Below are 24,216 nucleotides of genomic sequence, written 5' to 3'. Positions count from 1 at the left end.
CATTTCTAAATATAGAAAGTAGGTATCTTGAGTTAAATCAACTGAAACGAGGTACTACCCCTACTACCAATACAAATGAATACAATGATGTATTATACATAAATTAGGCTTTCATATAAAAAAAATCCGAATATTTACACTCTAAAATACACCTCGTGAAGCTTTTGGAATGATAATTTGAAGAAAACACCAAAATTCCCCTTGTTTTCTAATTCTAAACTACAAGTCCTGATGCCAGTGATCCAAGAGCAGAATGACTCAACTGCTGCAGCTTTCCATCCCTTAATAGGAATATTCTTTCAGCCATCAAAACTGTTTCTACACGATGAGCAATCACCACCACCTGCAAACATATCCATGTATTTAGTGATTGCAACAAAACCACTACATAAAATCGATTCAGATAGTCCTTACTATACAAAACTGCAGTTAATTAGCTTACCGTGCGATCTTGCATTAGACGTTGAAGAGCTTGTCTTACCAGTAGCTCGGATCTGCTATCTAATGCGGAAGTTGCTTCGTCTAGAATAAGAATAGACGGGTTCTGATAGAGTGCTCTCGCAATAGCTAACCTGGCAGAAACAAACAGGTACCTCAGGGACAATATCAACTAAGACTGCAGAGAAAACTATATGCTTGAATTATAACGAGGATGGTAAAAAACCATGCATTGAAAAAGTAAATCAACTTAAAATGAGCAAATAAATTCCCCTGCCTTTGCCTCTGGCCTCCACTAAAATTTGAGCCCCTTGGACCAACAGTGGTTTGATACTGATCGGGTAGGCATTTAATGAATCCGTCTGCATTTGCAGTTTCAGCTGCAAATCTAACTCTTTCCATGTCAACACCACTCAATAGATCCTTGTACCCAATATTCTCAGCAATAGTGCCAGCAAAGAGTACCTGAGATCGAGAGAGTTCAAAATAGCTTTCAACTGATAGCAAACACGACCTTATAAGTTATAAGCAGACCTAGTTTGCACTTTCATGGATCATGCTGCTTATAATACCTATTTGATGATAACAAGTGGTACCAAGCAAAACTAAATCATAACAGATCATCTCTGGTTCTCTTGAATTTCACTAAATTTGATTTAAACCCTCCTGACTTTAGAGCAAAAATTTAAGACATAGATCGGTTTAGCCACTTACTGCATCTTGAGTCACCAAACCAACATGTCTTCTTAAGCTCTGTAATTGAATATTTTGAATGTCGCAGCCATCTATCAATATTGAACCTGCCGGTGAAGAATTAGAAATTAGAGTTACATCGATGTAAAAGATTCATACAACCGACAGTGATGAGCTTCTATTCTACGAAGATTCCCGATACTTACCTGAAAGAGGTTCATATAGGCGAAGCAGAAGTTTTACGAGAGTTGTCTTGCCACCTCCAGATGGCCCAACTAGAGCAATTGTCTCTCCAGCTTTAATATGAAGATCCAGCCCATTCAGTACAGGAGCCATACCATCTCCGTATGAAAAAGAGAGGCCGCACACCTCCACTTCTCCCGTAACAGAGGCCAAGTCAACTGCATCTGGTTTCTCAATTAGCTGCAGATGCCATCATAATTCATAAGCAGCATATGACCCATATATTCTAAGAATAGCTCATCTATTTCAAAGAGTTTACTTTTTTATTTTTAATTATACATGAATAATGTAGCAAGTAGAAATCACATATCTAAAAGATTCACTATTGCTATATAAAAACTGACACAACTTAACGGGAAATGCTAGGAATCTTACTTTGAAGCATCAACGAATTCTCAGAAACACATGAAATAATGAGTTAAATAAATCCTGGAAGCAGTTATACTAATTCTTTGAGTTAGAGCCAAAGCCCCTACAGGAAAAATAGGAAATTGTCTTATCAGCCGTATTAGATTAGTAATGACAGACCTAACAATAAGAAAGTCTACTGGTGCATATGAATCTACCTGGGATTTGAACAAGCTTAAGTTAAACAACCGCTCAATTGCTGGTTCTCCTTGCTTTAACTCATTGTATGCTTTTCCGATATCCTGCAAAATCCTGTAATTTTCAAATTGATGCTATGCTCTTAAGACAGTTGCACACAAGAAAAGCCAATAAACTTGCATTTTTTATTAGGTTTTTTATGAAGTGATTGAACTTTTAGCAAAAAGCTAACAAAACAATATTGACATATGCCATAACCATAGACCGCTCTCTTAAATTTGGTTTTGGGGTTAATGTCTCCATGTGCCATAGATTATGGAATCAAATTAATTTTTGAGAAAGTAAAAAAGAAAATACTACAAAACCCCAAAATACTTGACCATGAAAACTGAAAACCCCACCTGATTCATGATCCATTTTGAGTCAGCAGAATATCATCACACGAACAAAATCAAGAAACTATTAACAAAAGGGGAAATTCAGTACCTGAATAGGATCAATCAAAAGAACCAGTGATGTCATGAAGGAAACTATGACAGAGCAATTTAATGAGCCTCTTGAAACTATGATTGAGGTGGAACCCAGAATGAGTAAAAGCCCAAAAAACATTATCTGCACTATGTGAGGGATTAAAACCTTCGCTTGCTTCTTCTTCAATCGTGCAGATAGATCAGCAGATGCAAGCAACTGGAATCTAATACGTTCGTTGGATTCTGCATTGTTTGCCTTCACAAAAAGAATTGAAGGGAAGACCTGGAACAAAAGAAATAACGCATATGCTGTCAATCCTCAGCTGTATACTAGAGAAAGAGCAACGTGGAACTTATCTATCAAAAGAGAGTACATGTCCATGTCCTTTAAATTAGGTGCAGACAAGATATTAATAGATCAAAATTTGTGATATGCATGTGGGTAACCATAACAAAGAAAAAAGTCTGAATAGTTTCAAATGTTCTAAATGAGTTCATCTATGAAACCTCATTTAGGTAGGCTGCTAGAGAGGCTGTACTAAGATTCGCCTCATTAGATATTATGCGAAGCTTTTCACCTAGGCATCCAACTGTTAGAGCCATTGCTGGAATCACCTTAAAAGGAAATAGAAGAAACAAATTGATTCATCAGTTCTAATAAACAAATCTATTCATGCTATGCATATATATATATATATATGTTTATACACCACTTCCTTACAAATGCAGAAATTAGAGAAAGTTGAGGACTTATGGTCAACATCTGAGTTGCCATTGCTGATAACTGCAAAACGCTTGGTACTATCGTCTGTTGAACAAAAACGAGAATTATCAGAATCAGAATAATATACTCCATTGTCAATCCTAAAAAATCAAATATGACACATGAGTCTCAAGACCAGAAGAGATCAAAATTAACCACAAAGATTTACCATTACTAGTTAGACACATAATTCACCCCCAACTTCAATAGTTTACACCTTAATCTCTCCTATTTGTTCCTTTACTTAGATATAGCTTAAGTCTTAAGTTCATATAACCTAACTCAAGGAGGTATAATGTTTAAAATAGCAATGCTCACATTCAAAAGAGAGTGCACTGTGTCAGCCACATCCTCCGCCTCTGCTGTGATCCGGTACGCCACATCCCCAGGAAGAATCCCGTTTCCGCCCTCGAAGAACCCCAAATCCCTCTGCAAAACCCTATCGAAAACATGAACCCTTATATTATACGCACAATTCAACGCGGCATCCCACAAACAGGCCTGCTGCAAGTAATTCGCCACAATTCGGATCAGAAGGAGAGCCCCCAACGCCAAAGCCCCGTTTCTTAAGGTCGCCAAATTTGAGACAGCGATCGAGGAAGAGAGTTGCCCCGCCAGAGGAACGAGTTTGGAGAGCGAGTAAACCGAAACGGCGCTGCATAGCCAGCCAGTGAGGATCGGCCGCCATTCCGATTGGAGGTAGGGCGACAGGGCAGTGAGGGAAGGGAATTTGATCGGCGGAGGGCGGTAGCTGCAGGAAGCGGCCCTCGTCGCAATTGCGGAGCGGATTCGGCCATGATTTAGGATGGCAATTTTGCGATGTCGACCGAGGATGTTGAGGTTGCGGTGGAAGAGAGAAGGGGAAGACGACGGGTAGTGTGGCGGCGGAAATTGGAGAAATTGAGCCATTGAGGTCTATTGAGGCAGAGAGAAGAACATCAGTATCAACTGTCATAACTGAATTTATATTTTGCTTTTCCTTTTTAATGCTGGGGAAAAATATCAAAATACCACGCTTATCATACTAAAAAAATACCAAAAATATCAATTTTTTGATATAGCGCAATTTCTGGTACGGTAACCGTAGCAGTGTTCATATACCGACACCGCATATATTGAAATATTTTCGAATAAAGATTTGATTATTGAAGTTTTATTGATTTGAAGATTATGAAAAGATTTGATTGCGATGAAATTTTATTGTTTTGGACGTTATTTAAATAGTTAAAATGTTATTTAAAATATTTGGGTATAAAATGGGTTTTTTCAGTATAATACATGTACACCATTTTTCGCTATACTGAAATATGGTATGGTATACTGTAAGTCTGCAATAATGACTTGCAATAATGATACGGTAGCGTAGCGGTATCAGAAATTTATCATACCAAATAAAGTTTTTAGTATAAAAGTGGGAGATTGCAGTGTATATGTAATATGTGCGCATTAGGTTTTGTCATGTGTGTGTGCAATGGATGCGTTGTTATGCTTGTGTGCAATGTGTATGTGTTTAGTATGTGTGTTGTGTGTATATAGTGTTTATGTGTGTCTGTGTTAGTGATTTAGTGTTTGTGCTTGTTAGCATGTATGTGTAGTGTGTTGTGAGTGTGGGTATGTGCGCACGCATGTGCAGTGTGTGTGTATATAAATGTATGAATGCACGTTTGTGTGTTGTATAAATGTGTGTATTATCTTAATGTAAGGGCACTATATGTGTATGCAATGTGTATATAATGCATGGGTAGCAATGTGTGAAAGTATCTAATTTTAAAACTATTTAGAATTCTAAATAGTATTTACTTTACTCTTTACATATGGAATTTAAATTATAGAAATGAAAGTTTTGGATCTTAATTTTATTCTACAGATAAATATATTTTGACTTCATGTGATACCCAACATTAAATTTAGAATTAAAAGCTGTATATCCAATCTCAGTTTCGTGGTTCAGTTGAAACCTAATACTACTATAGAAGTTGTGATGCAATCATTCATAGATCTGTAATATACTAGTATATGGGACTATGGTAGAACTAATCTGCATCGAGAAACTCAGCGGTTTTGTGGCAAAATTGGAAAACTACATTAAATCCTTATGACAGAGAAAAAAAAAAGTAGTGTTAAAAGTGTCTACTATTTCTCTCTGATTTTATTGGTTACGGCGAAGATTGCGCCGGTGACGGCAAGGACGATCCCAGAAATGATGATCGTCTTCTTAAAGTTGTGCAGCGCATCCTCAGTCTCCTGCTCTTTCCTTTCAGCCAATTGTTTTTGCTCTTGCTGCACATCATTCATCATTCATCATTCATTTTCTTACCTTACAAGTACCAAAAAATACTACTGTATTCATTTTCTTACCTTACAAGTACCAAAAAATACTACTCCCTCCGTCCCGCTAAGATGACACATTGCTTAGCCGGCACGGGATTTTAGGAGTGATTGGTTAAAGTGTTTAATTGGACAGAGAGAAGGTGAATGTAAGTATTAAAGTAGAGAGATAAAGAAAGATGAATATTTTAATAGGAGTAAGAAAAAGTGGTTGGGTGTATTAATTGGAGAGAGAAAGTTACCAAAAAAGGAAATGTGTCATCTTAGTTGGGACAGACTAAAAAGGAAAACGTGTCATCTTAAGCTGGACGGAGGGAATAGTAGTAATGAATGGAGTGGTTACCTTACCTTATTTTGGTCGACGGCGGAGGAAACCGAATCTACCTCAAATTCCTTGTTGCTGCCCGGATGCAACTCTTTCTCTAAGTCCGCCGCTGGAAATGGTTCACTCGAACTTGTCATTCTCATTAATTTCTTGCTTTCCAGATCATGTATTGTATGCCTTCTTTTCAACTAACAAATGTAACCAAATCCACCCCACCAATTGTGGATCTCATACTGTTTTCCATTCTTTATTTCCCGTTCAACTTCTCTACAAAATAGCTAATCTCTAACCAATTCTATCATGCCATTCTAGTCTAATAATGTACGCCAACATTTTGCCATTTTTGTATATAGGGCTATTGGTTCTAAATATCAGCAGTACCGAAATTTGGTATTTTTCACAAGCTTAAAATTTGATTGCAAAAATCATGAACTTATATAGTGTAGTGTGCGTTTTCCACTATTTGAGATAGATTTTAAAACTGAAGTAATACACAAATTTGCTATGTCACTCTCTTATTTTTTACAATATTATTTTTATTAGAGATTATTCTTTAAGAGTAAATAATTAGGTTCGAGTATTAAAGATAAAAATGTTTATATACAGTAGAAAATAAAAAAAATATTAAAACAAAAGTAGGGGATGCTGTGATTTCTATTGCAGAGTCCCCCAGGCAATGAGTAGGCAGAGCTTGCCGCTATGCTTCAAGACAGCGCGTCTTCCGCAACCCACTGAAACCTCCTCCGCCGCCGCCGCGAGCGGGTCCAAATGGAACACGCAGCTGCGACAACTCTCTAAGAATGGGCAATACAAACATGCCCTGCTTCTCTACCGCCAAATGCTCCGCTCCGGCGCCACTCCCAACGCCTTCACCTTCCCCTTCATCCTCAAGTCCTCTGCTGCCCTCTCCATCCATCTCACCGGAAAACAGCTCCACTCCCACGTCGTCAAATCCGGCTGCCTTCTTGAACCCTTCGTCCAAACGGCTCTCATTTCCATGTACACTAAGTTCCGCTTGTTTCATAATGCGCGCAAGGTGTTCGACGAAATTGCTGACTCAGCCAGGCTAACTGTTTGCTACAATGCTTTAATGTCTGGATTCATTCTCAAAAGTCTCTCACATGCTTTGCTTCTCTTCCTCGAGATGAGGGCTAAATGCGTGCCGTTGAACACAGTCACCATCTTGGGGCTTGTCCCCGGTTGCTCGATTCCACTGCACTTGAATCTCGGGAGCTCATTGCATTGCTTGGTTATGAAATTAGGTTTCATCTCACATCACGATGTTGCAAATTGCTTCTTGTCCATGTACTCGCGTTGTGAGTCGATCGAGTCTTCAAGGAGGCTGTTTGATGAAATTCCTGAGAGGAGTTTGATCACTTGGAATGCTATGATATCCGGTTACTCGCAGAATGGACTTTGTGCCGAGGTATTGGATCTTTTCCGTGATATGCAGTGCTCTGGATTTCCCCCCGATGAGGTGACTCTTGTTGGCGTACTATCGTCCTGTGCCAACCTTGGCGAGCAGAGAATCGGCCTTGAAGTGGAAGAGATGATAAAAGTTCTTGGATTTGAATCCAATCCGTTTCTGAGGAATTCGTTGATCAGCATGTATGCCAGGTGCGGTAATCTGGTGAGGGCGCGTGCAAATTTTGATGCCATGGCTGAGAAGACTCTGGTGTCGTGGACAGCCATCATAGGTGGCTATGGAATGCATGGACAAGGAGAGGTTGCTGTGGAGCTCTTTGATCAGATGATCAAGGAAGGCATTCGGCCAGATAAGACAGTCTTTGTCTGCGTTCTGACCGCGTGCAGTCATGCTGGGCTGATGGAGAAGGGATTGGGTTATTTCTACTCGATGCAGGACGTTTACAGATTGAGTCCTCTTTCAGTGCACTACTCATGCGTGGTGGATCTTTTGGGTCGAGCAGGTCGGTTGGGAGAAGCGCTAAACCTCATTGAGTCGATGCCACTGCAGCCAGATGGTCCCGTTTGGGGTGCCCTACTAGGTGCTTGCAAGATTCATAAGAATGTTGAGTTGGCGGAGTTGGCCTTCAACAAGGTTGTTGAGCTTGAGCCTACGAACATCGGTTACTACGTTCTGCAATCGAATATTTACTCTGAAGCGGGTGACATGGAAGGTGTGGTGAGGGTTCGAGTGATGATGAGAGAAAGAGGGCTGAAGAAGGATCCTGGTTATAGCTATGTTGAGTACAAAGGGGAGAATCATCTGTTTGTGGCGGGTGACAAACGTCATCCGCAGTCGAAAGAGATCTACAGTATGTTGAAGAGGTTGGAGAATCTAGCAAAGCAAGGCAGTGAAGGGGAGAATTCAGGTGTGCATAGCGAGAGGCTAGCGATAGCGTTTGCACTTTTGAACATGAGTTCAACAAAGGAAATTCTTGTTATTAAGAACTTGAGGATATGTGGAGATTGTCACAGGTTTGTAAAAGCAGTTAGCAAATTTGTAGATTGTCGGTTTATAATTAGGGATGCGACGCGGTTCCACCATTTTGATGGTGGCTCCTGCTCTTGTAAAGACTACTGGTGAAGTTCTGCAATTCACAACATGGATACATTTTGATCTGTTATAAAATGACTTTAACTGAATAATAGTCCATACATAAATTACATTACAAATTTGAAATCCATCCCAAAGAGTGTGAAAAAGACAAGCAGTGAAGGATATTAGTAGAATAAGATGAATGGAAGTAGGGTGGTTCATCGCCATGCTTCCCTCGGCACTGTGCACGAATTTGCACGCCTAATCACGTTCGCTTGTTTGTTTCTGTCACCTGCACTTGCAGCCTGGTAAATCTCTGATTGACTAGTGTTTCTCGTTGCTCCTTTCTTCAAACTTCTTGGCTGCAACCTTGGCTGATTTCTTCCGCCTTCAACTTCAACGCTGCTGCTGCTGCTGCTGCTTAGCATATCACCAAAATGTCCTTTTCCTTTTCCATCTTCATTTTGAGGCTTTTCATCTTCCTCCTCCCGTATTTCGCTTTCGCCTTTGTTCTTGTGATGCATCACCGAACCACATTCCACCACAGAGTCCTCCTTCCTCTGTCTCAGGGTTTTGACAATCAAAGTCTTGAGGAAGTTGATGACTTGGACGGCGTACATCAACGCTGTCATAGGATCGGACATCTGCAACAGTTAAAGCAGCCTCATTAGTAGAGTGAGTAATTCTTATTGTTTGCTTTCAGTTTTCAGCATTACATTACCTGAGTCATATTTGGAGCAAAAACCATGGCAATGTTTCGTGCATTCATCTTGTTGAGATGGTCTAACTCAGCAACGTCACTCATCAGATTGATCACCCAATCCAGCAGCGCTGCTTCTGTGGGTGGAAGGAGGCTCACAAGGTGAGCACACTCTTCCTCCGACTGCGCCTGCATCACCTGCTCCGCCTCCACACAATCCAGCACCCCTTTGGGAAGCTCTCTGAACCAAGCCTATACACACAATACAAATACCATCAATCAACTTTCATCACTTCCCATCTTATCTTCACTTTTTAACCATTCTAAACAAAACTACCTTGATGAGACCTGCTAAGCAGTGAACGTCGATGTCATCTGGGATCAATCCATTGTTTAGCTGTTCCCTCACATACTCTTCCTGTCCATTTTCTGGATTGATTCGGAAGATTCCTTCAGACTCGAGGCCTCTCTGTGAGTAGAGGCGCCGTTGCATCATGAGTAGGATGGTAGGCACACAGTTGCCTTTTCCATCGAAAGATAGCTGCATCGACTCTGTTGAAACTCCAAACACTCGAGTACTACACAAAATCCTCAATCAAACTTTGAACATCAAGTTTAAGATGATCTATTTTGGAAGAAATGGAGTATCACCTTTCATATGCAATCGAGAGCATATGACTAGCTTTTAAGAAAGCAATATTTCATGAAAAGGAAATGAAATGCAAAAACATTTTGAACAAAAGTTCCAGACTTTTTGGTACTAGTATAACTTGCCTTCCTCATACAGTTTGATAAGTCTACATTCAAAAGAATTTAGCCGTTATACTACTAAATATGCCTATACCCAAAATTAAAACAAGAATTGAAGAAACACAGAGAGCCTCTCTGACCTGGCACTAGGAGGCCTTCTAGGAAGCTGAGGTTCAAACTCAACAGGGAGGCCAAGAAAGCCATTAAACCTATCAAAGGTGACATGAGCAACATGCCTAACATTGGTAGGGCCACCAATCTCCATTATCGCATGCTCTTGAATTCCACTCCTGCTTCTGCAACCAGCCAATGACTTCCTAAAAACACTCAAGAAAACAGCTAAAACAGGCAGCTCATCATCCCCTTCTTCTCCTATTTCACAACCCCTGCTGTAAAAATCAGCATTGACAACATTCTGTTGTGAGGTGGAGGGCAGCTGTTGAGATGGAGAGCGTACTATCTCTGTCATATTTCCTCCTTTAAAACGGTTATGAAGCTTGTGTGTGTTTCAAGATTTTGAGAGGGGGGTTTTGATGGAGGGAAATATATTCAATAGGGAATTGTTTGGTGGATTAATTAGTGTCCTATTTTTGTGTAAAAACTGCAGGTTAATGATTATGAGGTTGGTGGTTGATGGTTGATGGTGTTAGAACTTAGAACAAGACAAGAATTTTGAGAGAGAAATTCTACTGTTTTGTTGAGTAGAAGTAAAGTTTCTGTGGAATGGTGGGACTTGTTCATCATCATTTATAACATTTCTTCATGCTTTATTTACACTTTATTTTTAATGCAATAACGTGTATATTTTTGTGATATTAAAGGTGGTGATGCTTTGGGTTCTACTATAGGTCTATAATTAACCAAATATATATGGAGCCATCAACAAGCACCAAAAAGAAAGAAGAGGGGAAATGGATAAAGAAATGAAATTTGAAACCTAACCCCAGTAAGTATTGGCACTCCAGTCTATCAAACGAGTGTAATTAATGAGCTCTCCTTTTGAAGTTAAATTCATTTATTACCATTGGCATTTGGTCTCACTTTTTGAAAGGTAAATTAAAAGAGATATTATTAATTGTTTAAAATTAGAATGTAACTACGATTATATTATTCATAGAATATCAACAAAATTCTTTAAAATGACAGACTATCTTAGTTGGATCCACTTTGTTCACATGAATTATTGCAAGTTAACATAATATTTGTCTTAACTAAGTCAGTGGCTTCTCCTACATTCAACCAATTAAGGATCTTCTCCATATTATTCAAATATGGTTTTATTTATAAAGCACTCTAACTACTTCCACTTGCTTATAATCATGGCACTGGATCAAGAGTTGGCAAATCAAGATGCAAAATCCAAAATAGACAATGAAAGTCGGCACGTTCTTATCAAATGGTATAGCATTTGATTCCTGAAGTAAACTGCGTATTTTGATAGTATGATAAAGGGTTTCACAAAACTTATTTTAAATTCTCATGTCAGTGCATTAATAATTTTTTACGATAATATTATTAGTATACATAGTGGCGGACGCATGAATTTTAGTGGGGGATCCAAATTCCTGATAACCGTTATAGTGTACTATTTTTTTTTCGATATTTGTCTCACATCAAGTAGTTGAGGCATGGTGGTATAGGAAGTTACGAGATAGTAGTATATGTATGGATAACGATTGACGAATAACAAAAGGATGGCGATAATTCCCTAAATGTGAAACATTTGTTTTTCAAGACGAGATTTTATTTAGAGTAAAAGTCAGTTTTGGTCCTAAACATATGGCCGAAATACCAATTTGGTCCAAAACATCCATTTTTGAAAAACGGGTCCGTATATAACATATGAAATTCGTGTCGTTTACGTCCATTTTTTATGGTGCCGTCAATTTTTGACGGTCAACCGGTGATTAGCACAATAATTTTGACCTGATTAGGCTTATTTTAATTAATGTAGCATAATACGTCCTCAACACTTTACAATTGAAATCAAGGCCATTGCCGAATGATGTCAGAAAACAAGTTTCTATGGCACTGGCACAGTCAAAATCACCGTTGATTTCTGAAAAATTGAATGGCGGAGCTCCACAATCCGAAGAACTAGGGTTTGTCGTCATCTTCCTTGCATCGTCTTCTTTCTCAGGGACTTCGTCGTCGGGCTCGACTTCTAGAATTGGAGAAAGCTCGATTTCTGCGTCGGCATTAGGGTTCGCCGACGGACCTTGTTCCATTTGCTTCGGAGGAGGAGAATGGTGTCCGACAGGATCGGGCTTCGACCGCCCTTCACTTTCACCTTGATTTTCAGGCGAATGGTGGCTGGACTTCCTCTTCCTCGAATATGTCGCCTTGACGTTCACAAGTCCGTCGATGGAGCGGAACTTAGGGTATGATGAGTTCCAACTCATGGCCATCAAGAGATACTCGGCGGCGGCAACGGCGGAAGTGTTCTTGGTCGGATTCGGAGCTAGGTTTTTTTTTTTAAGAACGGCGAGAAAAGAGAAAGAGAGTTGGGAGGGAGTCGATTAGTTTCTAAGTGTTTGGAGTGTTGTAGGGAAAATGAATGATCTTTCAATTAGAAATGCAAAAGGAATTGAAAAGGAATTAAAATCCATTTAATTAGAAAAATAATTAGAAAATAATTAGATGCCTAATAATCCAAGATTAAGCCTAATCGGGTCAAAATTGTGCTAATCGACGGTTGACCGTAAAAAATGGACGCAAACGACACGAATTTCATATCTTATGGACCCATTTTTCAAAAAATGAATATTTTGAATCAAATTGGTATTTCAGCCATATGTTTAGGACCAAAATTGACTTTTACTCTTTTATTTATTGTTATTTTATACTAATAAGTAAAAATAATAATATAGAAGAAAGTGAAAAATATAGAGATAATGTTGTTTCCATTTTAATGAATAATAAATAAGAACTTTTTTATTGCCAAATTTGTGCGAAACAAAAAAAAATAGTGTGTGTAGGGTTTAACTTAAAGTTAAAACCTTGTGCATTTGAAACAAATAAAATAGTGTGTGTAACTTAAAGTTAAAACCTTGTGCATTTGAAAAAATGGGAAGTATTAACAATATAAAAGGAAAATTGGGAAGATTAAAAATACTCCAAAGCAGCTGAGTCATGGAGGCATAAATGAGTATACACATTATATGCACTAATATAAATTGAACCAATTTTAGACTTGAGTCTTCATAAATTTGGTGGAGTGCAATAAAAATTACTGTAGTATGTGATAGAGATTCGACTAAATTTATTGTACCACGAAATAAAGGTAGACATACAGGTCTAGTGTGTATGCATATGTCTTGATGATGTTATCAATGTATTAGCTTGAGAAATAAATGTTGTGTCATTATGAAAATTCAAAATAAGAGTATAAGCTATAGCCCTAGAATAGAAGATAAAATTTGATTTGTGCTTACATGTTGCACACATTTCATCAAAAAATATGATACTACTCCGTACGTAATTAAATGAGGCAGTTGATCAACATGATTGGGGTAGCTTATAATGGACCAAAATTATTTCAACTATCTGTCTATCTCAGTATGAAAATTAAAAAGAAATACGAACAAGAAGAGCATATCACACGAGATGAAGAATGAGATTCTTTCACTCTCATTGTTCTATCCGCAACGGTCTGCAGACGCTGCACTAATAAAGCAAGAAAACAAAAAGGCAAAAGCCACAATTTATTTTTAACTTTATGGGGCAAAAGGAAGTAGATATTCCAAGATAAGTGACGCTCCTTATTTTTTTTATACAAACAAAAAAAGTAAAGTTACCACTTTGTTAAACTAAGAAAAATACTTCAATATTATTGGACGCTCCCTACTTTCGAAATACAATAATATGGCGTATCATTCAAAAAGGAGAATTCCAACCGCAAAATGCAGATAATCATTCTTTACAAGTCACAGCATTTTATAGAAAGGCTCCAACATTCACCAGCATAGAAATCAGAAACAATAGGTAAGCTATTTAGTTTGGACGATTAACATAAGTCGCATAATGTTGAAATCACTACAGCTGCAGTATCCCATATTAGATTGGATGCATACACAAACAATGTACAGTTTATTGTGCTCTACTAACCGGCTCAAGAGCTTCCACAGTAACCACGCTGTTACCCCTAATTACCTGCAACAGAAGCAAGCAACAACATTTGTAAGGTTGATTGACCATCATGATGTTGTGAAGCATACAAATATTCTCAACCACCACAGGTTCGAAAAGGACTTACCACCATGCCAATGTCAGTTTTCTCATTTCCATTCACCTCGACAGTATTGTCCACCACCAGGTTCATGAACTGATCGAAACCACGTAGTGTTCCAACCACCATGCGGTTGGCATTAAGCTTTACTGGAAAGTACAGTATCAGACAATTTGAGTGTGGATATCAAGGAGAAAACAAACTATAGAGCACATCCAATGATATCAAGGCAAATTCTATTAAGCAATTAACATGAGGGGATGATTCTAGATCAAGTTTGCCTAAAGCAGCTGTGTGGTACAATAGTTTTCATCAGTCAGCGTAAAGCAACTGATTTATTAATATTAGTATATTATTAATGACTTAAGATTCATAACCCATAAATAAAGCTTAGATATCTAGTCAATACCATGTTAGAAATACATATTTAACAGTTTCAGATGCACTATATGGCTAGCTTAACAAAGCTGTTAATCTAGCGCAAATGTGTTTCCATGGTATTTTCTGTGTGTAAATTTCAATTAGAAGGTATGGATAGTGCAACAGCTTTAACACGTGATGTACACCAATATTCTGCAGGGTGCTAAGGTTGATAACTCTACTTTATAGGCTACAAGAATTACAAAGACCGCCATTCTTTCTTAAGAAGCACAGATTTTAAAGAGAAAAGGGTTTCTGTAACCCATGGCCAATACACTTTTGGTTGCAGTGCAGCCTATCCATACCTAACAATTGTACTCAAAGCATATCATGTAGTTAAGAGAACAAATGATTCCCGTGTCATAAGTGTTGGTACATAGAATTCCATATTATTTAATTACTCCAATACTATAGAATATCAGATATGATAATACATGTCCCTAAACAGGAGAAGAAAAAAGATCAGTACTATAGGTCGTGGCTTGAACTTGTAACAACCATGTTTAAACATCTAACACAGGCAGGTTATAACAACACTCACAGCATCAAACAACGTAGAATCAATTAGTAATTGGCTGCATTTTTATTTCCATTTTACTTTTTTAAGAAACAAAAATATTGCTCGTCTGACTTAGATTCAAGCTTGATTGTAGAACTAAATGACAATATAAACAGAGCATAAATTACTATAACCAAGGACCTCAGCAGAAATATACATATACATGTGGAAAAACAAAAACAGACGCAAAAGAACTGAATAACTAAAGCATCATTATTTTCGGATAGGGACAAGTGCGAAAATGAATGGAGGATTTCTATTAAGCAATTAACATGAAGGGAGGATTCTAGATCGAGTTTTCCTAAAGCAGCAGTGGTGCAATAGTTTTCCCCAGTCAGCGTAAAAAAATTTGAGAGTCATTGAATTCATAAACCAAGAAATACTGCTTCGATATGTAGTCAATACCATATTAAACACACATATATAACAGTTTCAGATGCATTACAAGCTTAAATGGCTAGCTTAACAAAATTGTTAATACAAAATTAAAATCTAATCTAACTGTGTTTCCATGACATTGTTTGTGTGTAAATTTTAATTAGAAGGCATGGACAGTGTCAGCAACTCTAAACGAATGCTGATGGAAATTTTCAAATTCATACATCAATATTCTGCAGGGTGCTAAGGCTGATAACTCTAATTTTATAGGCTAAAAGAACTACTACAAAGACTGCCATACTTTCTTAAGAAGCATAGATTTTAATTAACTGCATTTTATTTCCATTATAGTTTTTTGAAGAAACAAAAATATAGGTAGGCTGACTTCGATTCAAGCTTGATCGTAGAACTAAATGACAATATAAACAGAGCATAGATTACTGATAACCAAGCACCTCATCAGAAATATACCTATACACGTGAAAGAACAAAATAAACGCAGAAGAATTGAGCAACTAAAGCATCATTATTTTCGGATAGGGACAAAGGCGAACATGATAACAAAGTAGCAGCTGCCATTTAGCGTAATAAACTTAAATACATCATCAATTACTGTTCACAGGAAATAATCAACAGGAAAAATGATAACTCACTCTGGAGCTTCTTGTCCATGTACCTGCCGATATGATAACAAAAAAAAAGGTTAAGATCAGTTGGTTTAATTCTCGCAATAAACGACGATATACTGATAAAGCAATGAAAGGCTTACTTCTTTAGATCCGGTGGCTGTCCCGATCTGCTCATGGCTGATTCCTTGAGAGAGAGGATTTCCAGTCAGGGTTTAACTTTCATCAAAAACCCTAGAATTTAGGAGCAATCATTCACAGGAAATAAAAGGGCCGATGCAAAATATTAGGCCCAATAGCCACTTCGTGATGGACATTTGAGTTACAACCATTTATACCGTTTTGGGTAGGTCTACTTATTCGGCTGGTTCTAGTTCTAACCGGATCGGTTGAACGATTAACCAATTTGAACTTTTTATAAATCACAAAATCGGAATCGGTTGGTTCCAGTCTGGAACCGGCTGGTTAAAACCGATCGGTTCCGATTCCGAACCGGAACCGATGTATAATTTTAATCCGAATTTATTTATACTTCTAAATAATTCAATATTAATAAAATAATAATTCAATATCTGGAAATATAACAAATAATACTAAAAATTCAAATAAATACAAAAAATATAAACCAACGATACAATAATATTCAATTATTCATATATAGGTAAAAGTGATGTCAAGTGTACTAGGCCAGACTAGTTTATGTTGACAATTCTTTTATAAAAAAAAGAGTTCTAAAATTGAGCCATTTTATTAAAAGGAGTTTTGAAATTGAATTTCATTTTCCTTTTTTTAGCTAAACAAATATTTCGATGGAATTTTCAATACTAATTGATCTTGTTGTAACTTTTTTGTTTAATACAGAATAATTAATAAATCATTCACAAACAGGTTAACATCGTATGTTAAATGAATTGTTATATAAATTTATTATAAAGTTTAATTTCTATCATATGAAATGATATTGTATTTGTATAAGTTCTTTTGGAAATTAAAAAAATACTTATAATTAGGGCTGGCAATTTTTGACACGACACGATAACACGACACGAATCGGCACGAAATTAATGGGTTTGGGTCAGAGATTATCGTGTTCGTGTCCTTATCGGGTTGACCCATTAAGGACACAAAAATTCTGTGTCGTGTTCGTGTCGGGTTCGTGTTATCTGTTAACAATGCGTGTTCGTGTCGTGTTCGTGTTATCCGTTAACACATAATATTTTAATATTATTATTCTTATTAACACATAATATTTTAATATTATTATTCTTATTATTTTCATTTTTCAATACTTATTTTCGTGTCATTAATGGGTTCGTGTCGTGTTGACCCGAAACGGTTCGTGTCGTTAATGGGTCCGTGTCGTGTTCGTGTCGTGTTCGTGTCTGAGGGTAGCGGGTCGTGTTCGTGTTCGTGTTTGAGGTTTTCTTAATGGGTCGTGTTCGTGTTTGTTGTTATCGTGTTCGTGTCGTTATCGTGTCGACACGATAACGACCCGACACGCACGATTTGCCACCCCTACTTATAATGTCCTACTCATAGCAGTTAGTTCATAAAAAATGGATTGGAGAAATAATTGTACATTTAAAAGCATCATGGTTTAAACATTTTAAATACTTCAAAAAAACAGAGCTCGCAAATTTAACACTGTTTAAATCTAAAAATCACTCAATGTTCAAATTATTTTACTTAAATTCAATATTAATTCAATTAAGTTAGATTTATATTAAATTATAAAAAAAAAAATTGAATTGTAATCCGGTTCTCGGTTAGAAATTGCTTGGTTCTGATTTGAACCGGAACAAGTTTTATTTCAAAAGTTCAAACCGGAACTGGAACTGGTTTTCCGGTTCCTCAATTAACCGGTCGGTTCCAGTACCGATTCCGGTTAACCGAGAATCGGAAGCCGTTTAAGCACGCCTAGTTTTGAGTTATACTCTGAGAGTTGTTTCTTCTGACGTTAGATGGTTTTTCATCTCCCAATTCACTATTTTAGCTTTTTATCAATTACTCCTTCCGTTCCATAGTAATAGAGACAATTCTTTTCGGCACGGAGATTAAGAAAAATGTGTGTAATGTTATTAAATAAAATGATAATAAAGTAGGGAAAAGGAAAAAGTAGAGAATAAAGTAAGAGAAAGGGAAACGTAAGTGAGAAGAAATGTGTCGACTTTTTACTAAAAAGAGAAATGACTTCACTGCTATGTAATGGAGGGAGTATATTCTTCAAAAAAATTACTTGAACCGATAATCTTCATATTACTAGTTATGTAGGTTATGATTTATTCTTTTACAAAAACGTACGGTATATAGTACAACACCATCTAAAAAATGAATTCAATAAGACATTTTATTTTAGGTACGAAGTATAGGAAACTTAAATCTCCACCATCTACTTTTTGAATTTAATTTACCATATTTAACTTAATTTTAACATAAATTTTGTTTTCACTATAAAGTTATCAAAGTATATATATGATGATGACGATGATACATGTTCGAATATTACAAGAATCCAGAGATATTATTTATAACGAAATAATATACTTCCTCTTTAGATAAGAATATATACCATTTTCTTTTTAGCCCATTCCATTATAATATACATTTTCTAAATTTAAAAATGTAATTTTTATTTTTATTTTATTTTATTAAGTATATATTAAAATTTGTGTCCAATTAGAATGGGTATATTACTGCAAGAGCGAGAGAGTAGGAGAGAACCTAAAATTTTGGAGTGGGGAGACATAGTGGGGAAATGGGAGGTAATTTGGACCATAGAAAGTGATGAAGGTTGACTTGACCTCGAAAGTAAGCGCACCACGTCAACTGCATCCTATATAATTGGATATCGTGTTTTCAATTTAGATTTATTTAATTTCATACTGTTTATTTCTGCATCTAGATGCATTTCTTTTTTATATGAGATTTAATAAAAAAATTGTTTTGAGTATATTATATAAAAATAAAATAAAGCAGGCATAAAACAATTATAGGGATAAAGAAAAATTAAATAAGAGAAATAAAATGTGATTTATTTCAAAATATAAGGAGAAATGACTCCGCAACAAATGGATATAGTGCTTATTTCTTTTATTTTCTTGTTTGAATTTCACTCCAATTTCTTTGCTGCCAAGTTGCCAAGCATTCTTTATCAACCACAAAAGGCAAAACGCAATAATATACTAGTGCCGTCTTTGTTTACTTATTTTCCGGATCATAATTGGCTAATTAAATTTAAAAATTGCTAGTAGTATAGTTGACAAAATTTATTGGCCATATACTAATATAGTGATATACATACAGCCTACATCTCTTTTTATCTATAAAAATGATCATCTGCAGTTTGCCTATAGCATTATACATATACAAATGCTATATAACAGTTGATGTTATTAATTTATCCAAAAGTAATTGTCTCTAGTTGTGAAACATTGGTATAGTACATCTGCTACCTATGAGGTTATGACTAAATAACTATCGAAAAATATGTAAATATTATCAATTAAATACACGGACTCATAAACGCGCTCTACTAATACTATTTGAAAGCTGAATACAGTTGGCATCTAATAATACTAGTCAAACCAAATCAAAGAGTCTCATTTCAAAATCTTGGTGATGAGTCATGAGACGTGCATCTTTGGTTATGGACCATAGTCCATCAATAATGATACAGCCCCACTAATCACTGAGCTAATTAGTCTAACAACTTGCTGGCGCACCTTGTATATATTGGTAGTTATACCTTTTTACCAACTTTAAAGTGTATATATGTATAGTGTACGCCACATGTAATTGTATTTTCAAAATTTATTTTAACAGTATATCGCATACTGTACAGGGACATCCGGCATAAAATAATTTTCCAAGACTTCACACCGAAGTGAGAGTTTAAAAAGAGAAGACATTTGTGTCGCCTTAGCACATGGGTGAGGGGTTGGTGCTCAGGATTTCCTTTTTCCCCTACACAAATGGCAGAAAACTTGGGGATATTACATAGTTTTTTTGGGTATGTCTTTTATTTTTGTTTTATTCGTTCATTTGTTAACGGCTGTTTTGATCGCTGCGTCTTCAGTTTGAGCATTTCTTTTGTATCTAAAAAATCTAAACATAACCAGGAGCTACTATAGTGCTACCTTCGTCTTAAGGAAGATGACACATTTCTTGGGTGGCACGAGATTTTATGTAATTTTATTTTATGTATTAAATGTGTTTCCCTTTTTAGTAATATGTCATCTTGGTTGGACAAACCAACAAGCTTCAATTATACGGAGGGACTACTAATTTATAACATAATAAATTTTTTGCACTTCAAAGAGTTATATTGGTAGACGAGAAATAAATGAAATTTCTGATTAATTCTTAGAGTTGCTCTTGCAGCCTTAGATTATGATTGGTGATGCGAGTCTAGTTTCCACAAACAACTTTCCATATTTTATTGGAAAAAATGGTAGTAATAAGATCATCCAATCATGTTTCTTCGAATGTACCTATACATATTAAAGTACTAACCTAAATATAACTGTTACCGGATCAAAGTAAATGAAAAATTGAAAAGAATTCCACGTCAATTAACTACCACAATCATGCAAAGTCTCTTGAGTCTTGATTCAAAAAGTCAAATGAATGACAATTTTCCCAAAAAACACTACAAAAAGCCATCTCCCATCCACCCTTTCCCTCTATGCAACAGTCAAGAAACCATAACTTACCTCTTCCACAAAATTGCTATAAATCTCCAATCCATGACACAAAAATGTTGGGGAAGAAACTTGGATCAATGAAGAAACTCGGCTCAATGAAGAAACTTGGATCAATGAAGATACTAGCCAAGAAGGTTAAGTCCATTGGAAGCAACGAGGCATCATATGATGACAACTTGCTCGGGGATGACGGAGTAGTACTCTCCGAAGCATGCACGACTCCCATCGGAACCTTCCCTATGTACGTGGGAAAGTGCCGGCAGAGATTTGTAGTGCCAACGGGCTATCTGTCACACCCTTTGTTCAAGATCATGTTGGAGAGGGCGTATAATGAGTTCGGATTCGACCAAACAAATGTGCTGGTTGTACCGTGCAGTGTTGCCGCATTTGAAGAAGTGATCAATGCAATTCAATGCTGCAATCCCAAATTCGATTTTGGTGAGTTGGTGCAGGAGTTTATTTAGCCTAATTAGGCCTTGTTTAATTAGTTGTACATTAGCCACATACATATTAGAAAACACACAAGTTCTAATTTATTTTGTCATGTTATAATCAATTCCATAGATTCAATTCAGAAGAAAGTTATTTCAGTCTTTTTACAGCAAATACAATCAACCTTTTCAAGATCGATCAAGTACAAACAAGTCAAGATTAACCAGACCTAATTAATAATTAATTGGTAGAAAGATTATATACCAAAAACATTAACTCAAAAAAGTCTTAAAATGTTTAATTAATTTGGTGTTATTTTAGTTTGACAACTTTATTTGAGACAGATGCATATATTGATATATATATATATATATGGGTTAGGAATTAGGATGGTCCTTGTGTAAACATTAATGGAGTATATAATCTTCACAGCTTTAGAATTTGGTTTTGTATTTTCCCCTTTTCTTTTCTTATTTATTTATTTGGAAGCGGGAGTTAAAGAAGTATTCAATCTAAGATTTCTTGCTTTGGTTCAACTTCAACATCAGCCTCAAGATATAAATACCTTTAAAACCACACCACTTGCAGGATAAAATAAATATATAGCTGATTTCCCTTTCTTAAGATGGCCAACCTCCAAATAGACGACACGATTGTATATAATTTATATGTTACGTGAAAAAGTGTTTGCCGTTTCAATAATAAAATTAAACTTGAATCATATATTATAAAGTTAAAATGCCCTCTGAGTATTACATCAAGACACAATCAATTATATTACTTAGTAAATAAAACGGAGCGGAAAACCCTAAACTCTACCAACAATGGTAGAATCTAGTTGAAGACAAAATAAAATATTACTCCCTCCGTCCCGGCTAAGATGACATATTGCTTAGCCGGCACGAGGTTTTAGAAGTTATTGGTTAAAGTGTTTAATTGGAGAGAGAGAATGTGTGTCTAAGTATTAAAGTAGAGAGATAAAGAAAGATGGATATTTTAATATGAGTGAGAAAAAAGTGGTTGAGTGTATTAATTGGAGAGAGAAAGTTATCTAAAAAGGAAATGTGTCATCTTAGTTGGAACAAACTAAAAAGGAAAATGTGTCATCTTAAGCGGGACGGAGGAGTATAAAATAAAATCACTTGATTTTGGCTTTCACATATGACTATGAGTATCATTGAGAAGAATGTATCCTCTCATGTATGGCTGTAACTGCTATTGAAATGTCAACTAAATCAAGTTGGCAAATACCATCAAAATCACTTCAATTCAACATGTGGGCCTATTCATGGCAGTCACGCTCACACTTAATTAGTACCAAAAGGCAACGAATGACAGAATTGATTGATGTGATGATTCTATATTGTAATTTTAGACAATCAAGACTAAGCCCACCATTATATTTAAAGCAATGATAAACAACCAAATTTTGTACAACTAAAACAAGATTATATTAATAATTTTAATATGTTAATTAAATATTAAAATAATAGATATAATTAATTAACAAATTAAAACCAATTTATTAGTCTTTAGCCTCATTTTCAATTTTTTATTTTTATATTTGAATTATTTCTCTATTATATTTTAAATTTGTATTAAAGTATGCATTAATTACATTTTATGGTTCAAAAAAATTTAAAAAAATTATACACAAATACCATAATATTGTGCACATTCCATATACTATATATATGTCTATACTTTTTAATTAAATGCATAAATAAATTATTTTTTTACTCAAATAAATCAATTTTTGGTTGTACAAAATTTGGTTGCATAGACTTATTGTTATATTTATAAATAAGTCTGTAAAAATGAAGCCCAACACTTGATTTCCCCAATCTTGTTCAAAATCCGATAAGTAAATACCGAAACTACCCCTAAACCAGGGAATTACAAAGGTGATCACATAATTAAATGAAATTTTATGCATCTCACAATCACAGAAACATAAATATATATAAATTATATATATAATCATTACATGTGATCATGAGTGAGTTGTATTCTTAAGCAGCTAAGCATAACCACAAAATTCGACCAGTTGGAAAGAAATCATGTAATTAAATGTGATTAATTCCAAATTGATCTTAGTCCAAAAATAGAGTAGAAGTTTGTGGTTTCCATATGTACATTGAGTCTTGCCTCTAAAGGTTGTATCCCGCACATATTCAAGTAATACAATTGAAACAATTCCCCAAACTATTTTTATCATGGCGTTAGAGCAGGATTTAGGGCTCAGAAAAATTTCATCCTAGCCCTATTTTCATACCAAAACTCGGCCAAGAGGATGAAATCAACCAGAAAATCCTTTCCTATAACACAAAATGTCAGACACAGACACAGAGGAGGAGAAACCTACGACGGAATCAACCAGATTGAAAACGACCAGGAATGTTACCGTGGCGTTCAAATTGAATGGGGACAAACTACCCGCTGTGGTCGCGATTGGGAGTAGAAGGGGATACTCTCATATCACTGACGAACCACCAGAACCCGACAGCAAGGGATACCACGGTCTGGAAGAAACCGATCTAGTGGTCTTCTCATGGATCGTTGATAATATTGAAACCGATATTATCGCCGACTTTGCCCACCACCAGACATCTAAAGCATTGTGGGACAACCTGGCGATAACCTTCGAGAGCAAGGCAGATTCGTACCTTATATATGACCTGGAAGACAAGGTAATATCAATTAGACAGGGAAGTATGGATCTCGAGACGTATTACCGTTGAATATACGGTTTGTGGGTGAGCGTTGACAGAAGCCAGAAATCGCCGATAACTTGCTGTGACAAAGGGGTCAGGCAGTTCCGGCAACACTCGAGTGAAAAACGGTTGATCAAATTCCTCCCTGGATTGAATGAGGAATTCGATGGGATTCGAAGGGACATCCTCAAAATGGAACCATACCCCTCAGTGAAGAGGCCTACAGATATGTGAAGAGGGAGGCGGCTCGACGGAAGATCATGCCACCAGCGTCCTCTCAACACATCGGAGACACACCTGGCGTGGGAAGCGCCGATGCATCATCGGGGGTGATAGGTCATGGATTTGGAGCACAGCGAGATTGACCAAATAACCGGAACGGACCGCATCGACCGCTGCC

At 36.4% G+C, this 24,216-nt stretch overlaps 6 protein-coding genes across 6 annotated transcripts; 2 read left to right on the top strand and 4 right to left on the bottom strand.

The window, feature by feature from the left end:
• Positions 1-92: 92 nt before the first annotated feature.
• On the bottom strand, positions 93-4,094 carry ABCB29 (ABC2 homolog 12). Its single transcript, XM_048122340.2, has 10 exons — positions 3,472-4,094; positions 3,112-3,198; positions 2,898-3,005; positions 2,407-2,673; positions 1,941-2,024; positions 1,338-1,554; positions 1,153-1,238; positions 716-903; positions 443-572; positions 93-343 (listed from the first exon to the last, which is right to left on the bottom strand). Exons 1-10 carry the CDS (start codon positions 4,060-4,062, stop codon positions 215-217), a joined length of 1,887 nt encoding a protein of 628 aa, XP_047978297.1. The 5' UTR covers positions 4,063-4,094; the 3' UTR covers positions 93-214.
• A 960-nt stretch (positions 4,095-5,054) lies between these two features.
• On the bottom strand, positions 5,055-5,959 carry LOC148933465 (uncharacterized). Its single transcript, XM_089062723.1, has 2 exons — positions 5,830-5,959; positions 5,055-5,433 (listed from the first exon to the last, which is right to left on the bottom strand). The coding sequence occupies exons 1-2, from the start codon at positions 5,947-5,949 to the stop codon at positions 5,287-5,289; spliced, it is 267 nt and encodes an 88-aa protein (XP_088918849.1). The 5' UTR covers positions 5,950-5,959; the 3' UTR covers positions 5,055-5,286.
• A 494-nt stretch (positions 5,960-6,453) lies between these two features.
• LOC125220187 (Pentatricopeptide repeat (PPR) superfamily protein) lies at positions 6,454-8,416 on the top strand. The gene has a single exon (XM_048122342.2). The coding sequence runs from the start codon at positions 6,483-6,485 to the stop codon at positions 8,352-8,354; it is 1,872 nt and encodes a 623-aa protein (XP_047978299.2). The 5' UTR covers positions 6,454-6,482; the 3' UTR covers positions 8,355-8,416.
• LOC125220189 (rho GTPase-activating protein 5-like) lies at positions 8,365-10,468 on the bottom strand. The gene is made up of 4 exons (XM_048122343.2): positions 9,897-10,468; positions 9,344-9,584; positions 9,028-9,258; positions 8,365-8,950 (listed from the first exon to the last, which is right to left on the bottom strand). Exons 1-4 carry the CDS (start codon positions 10,223-10,225, stop codon positions 8,525-8,527), a joined length of 1,227 nt encoding a protein of 408 aa, XP_047978300.2. The 5' UTR covers positions 10,226-10,468; the 3' UTR covers positions 8,365-8,524.
• Positions 10,469-13,611: 3,143 nt separating this feature from the next.
• On the bottom strand, positions 13,612-16,258 carry LOC125218900 (putative small nuclear ribonucleoprotein G). Its single transcript, XM_048120696.2, has 4 exons — positions 16,111-16,258; positions 15,995-16,017; positions 14,012-14,133; positions 13,612-13,908 (listed from the first exon to the last, which is right to left on the bottom strand). Exons 1-4 carry the CDS (start codon positions 16,143-16,145, stop codon positions 13,846-13,848), a joined length of 243 nt encoding a protein of 80 aa, XP_047976653.1. The 5' UTR covers positions 16,146-16,258; the 3' UTR covers positions 13,612-13,845.
• A 4,353-nt stretch (positions 16,259-20,611) lies between these two features.
• LOC125185610 (auxin-responsive protein SAUR50-like) lies at positions 20,612-21,260 on the top strand. Its single transcript, XM_048082169.2, has one exon. It carries the CDS (start codon positions 20,652-20,654, stop codon positions 21,132-21,134), a length of 483 nt encoding a protein of 160 aa, XP_047938126.2. The 5' UTR covers positions 20,612-20,651; the 3' UTR covers positions 21,135-21,260.
• Positions 21,261-24,216: the final 2,956 nt, after the last annotated feature.

The sequence above is a fragment of the Salvia hispanica genome, chromosome 1 (genome assembly GCF_029641045.1).
Source record: "Salvia hispanica isolate PSC_SH4W2 chromosome 1, Shi_PSC_v1, whole genome shotgun sequence".
Lineage (NCBI taxonomy): Eukaryota > Viridiplantae > Streptophyta > Magnoliopsida > Lamiales > Lamiaceae > Salvia > Salvia hispanica.
Note: the sequence above shows the minus strand (reverse complement) of the source record. Positions and strands in the feature narration are given on the sequence as shown.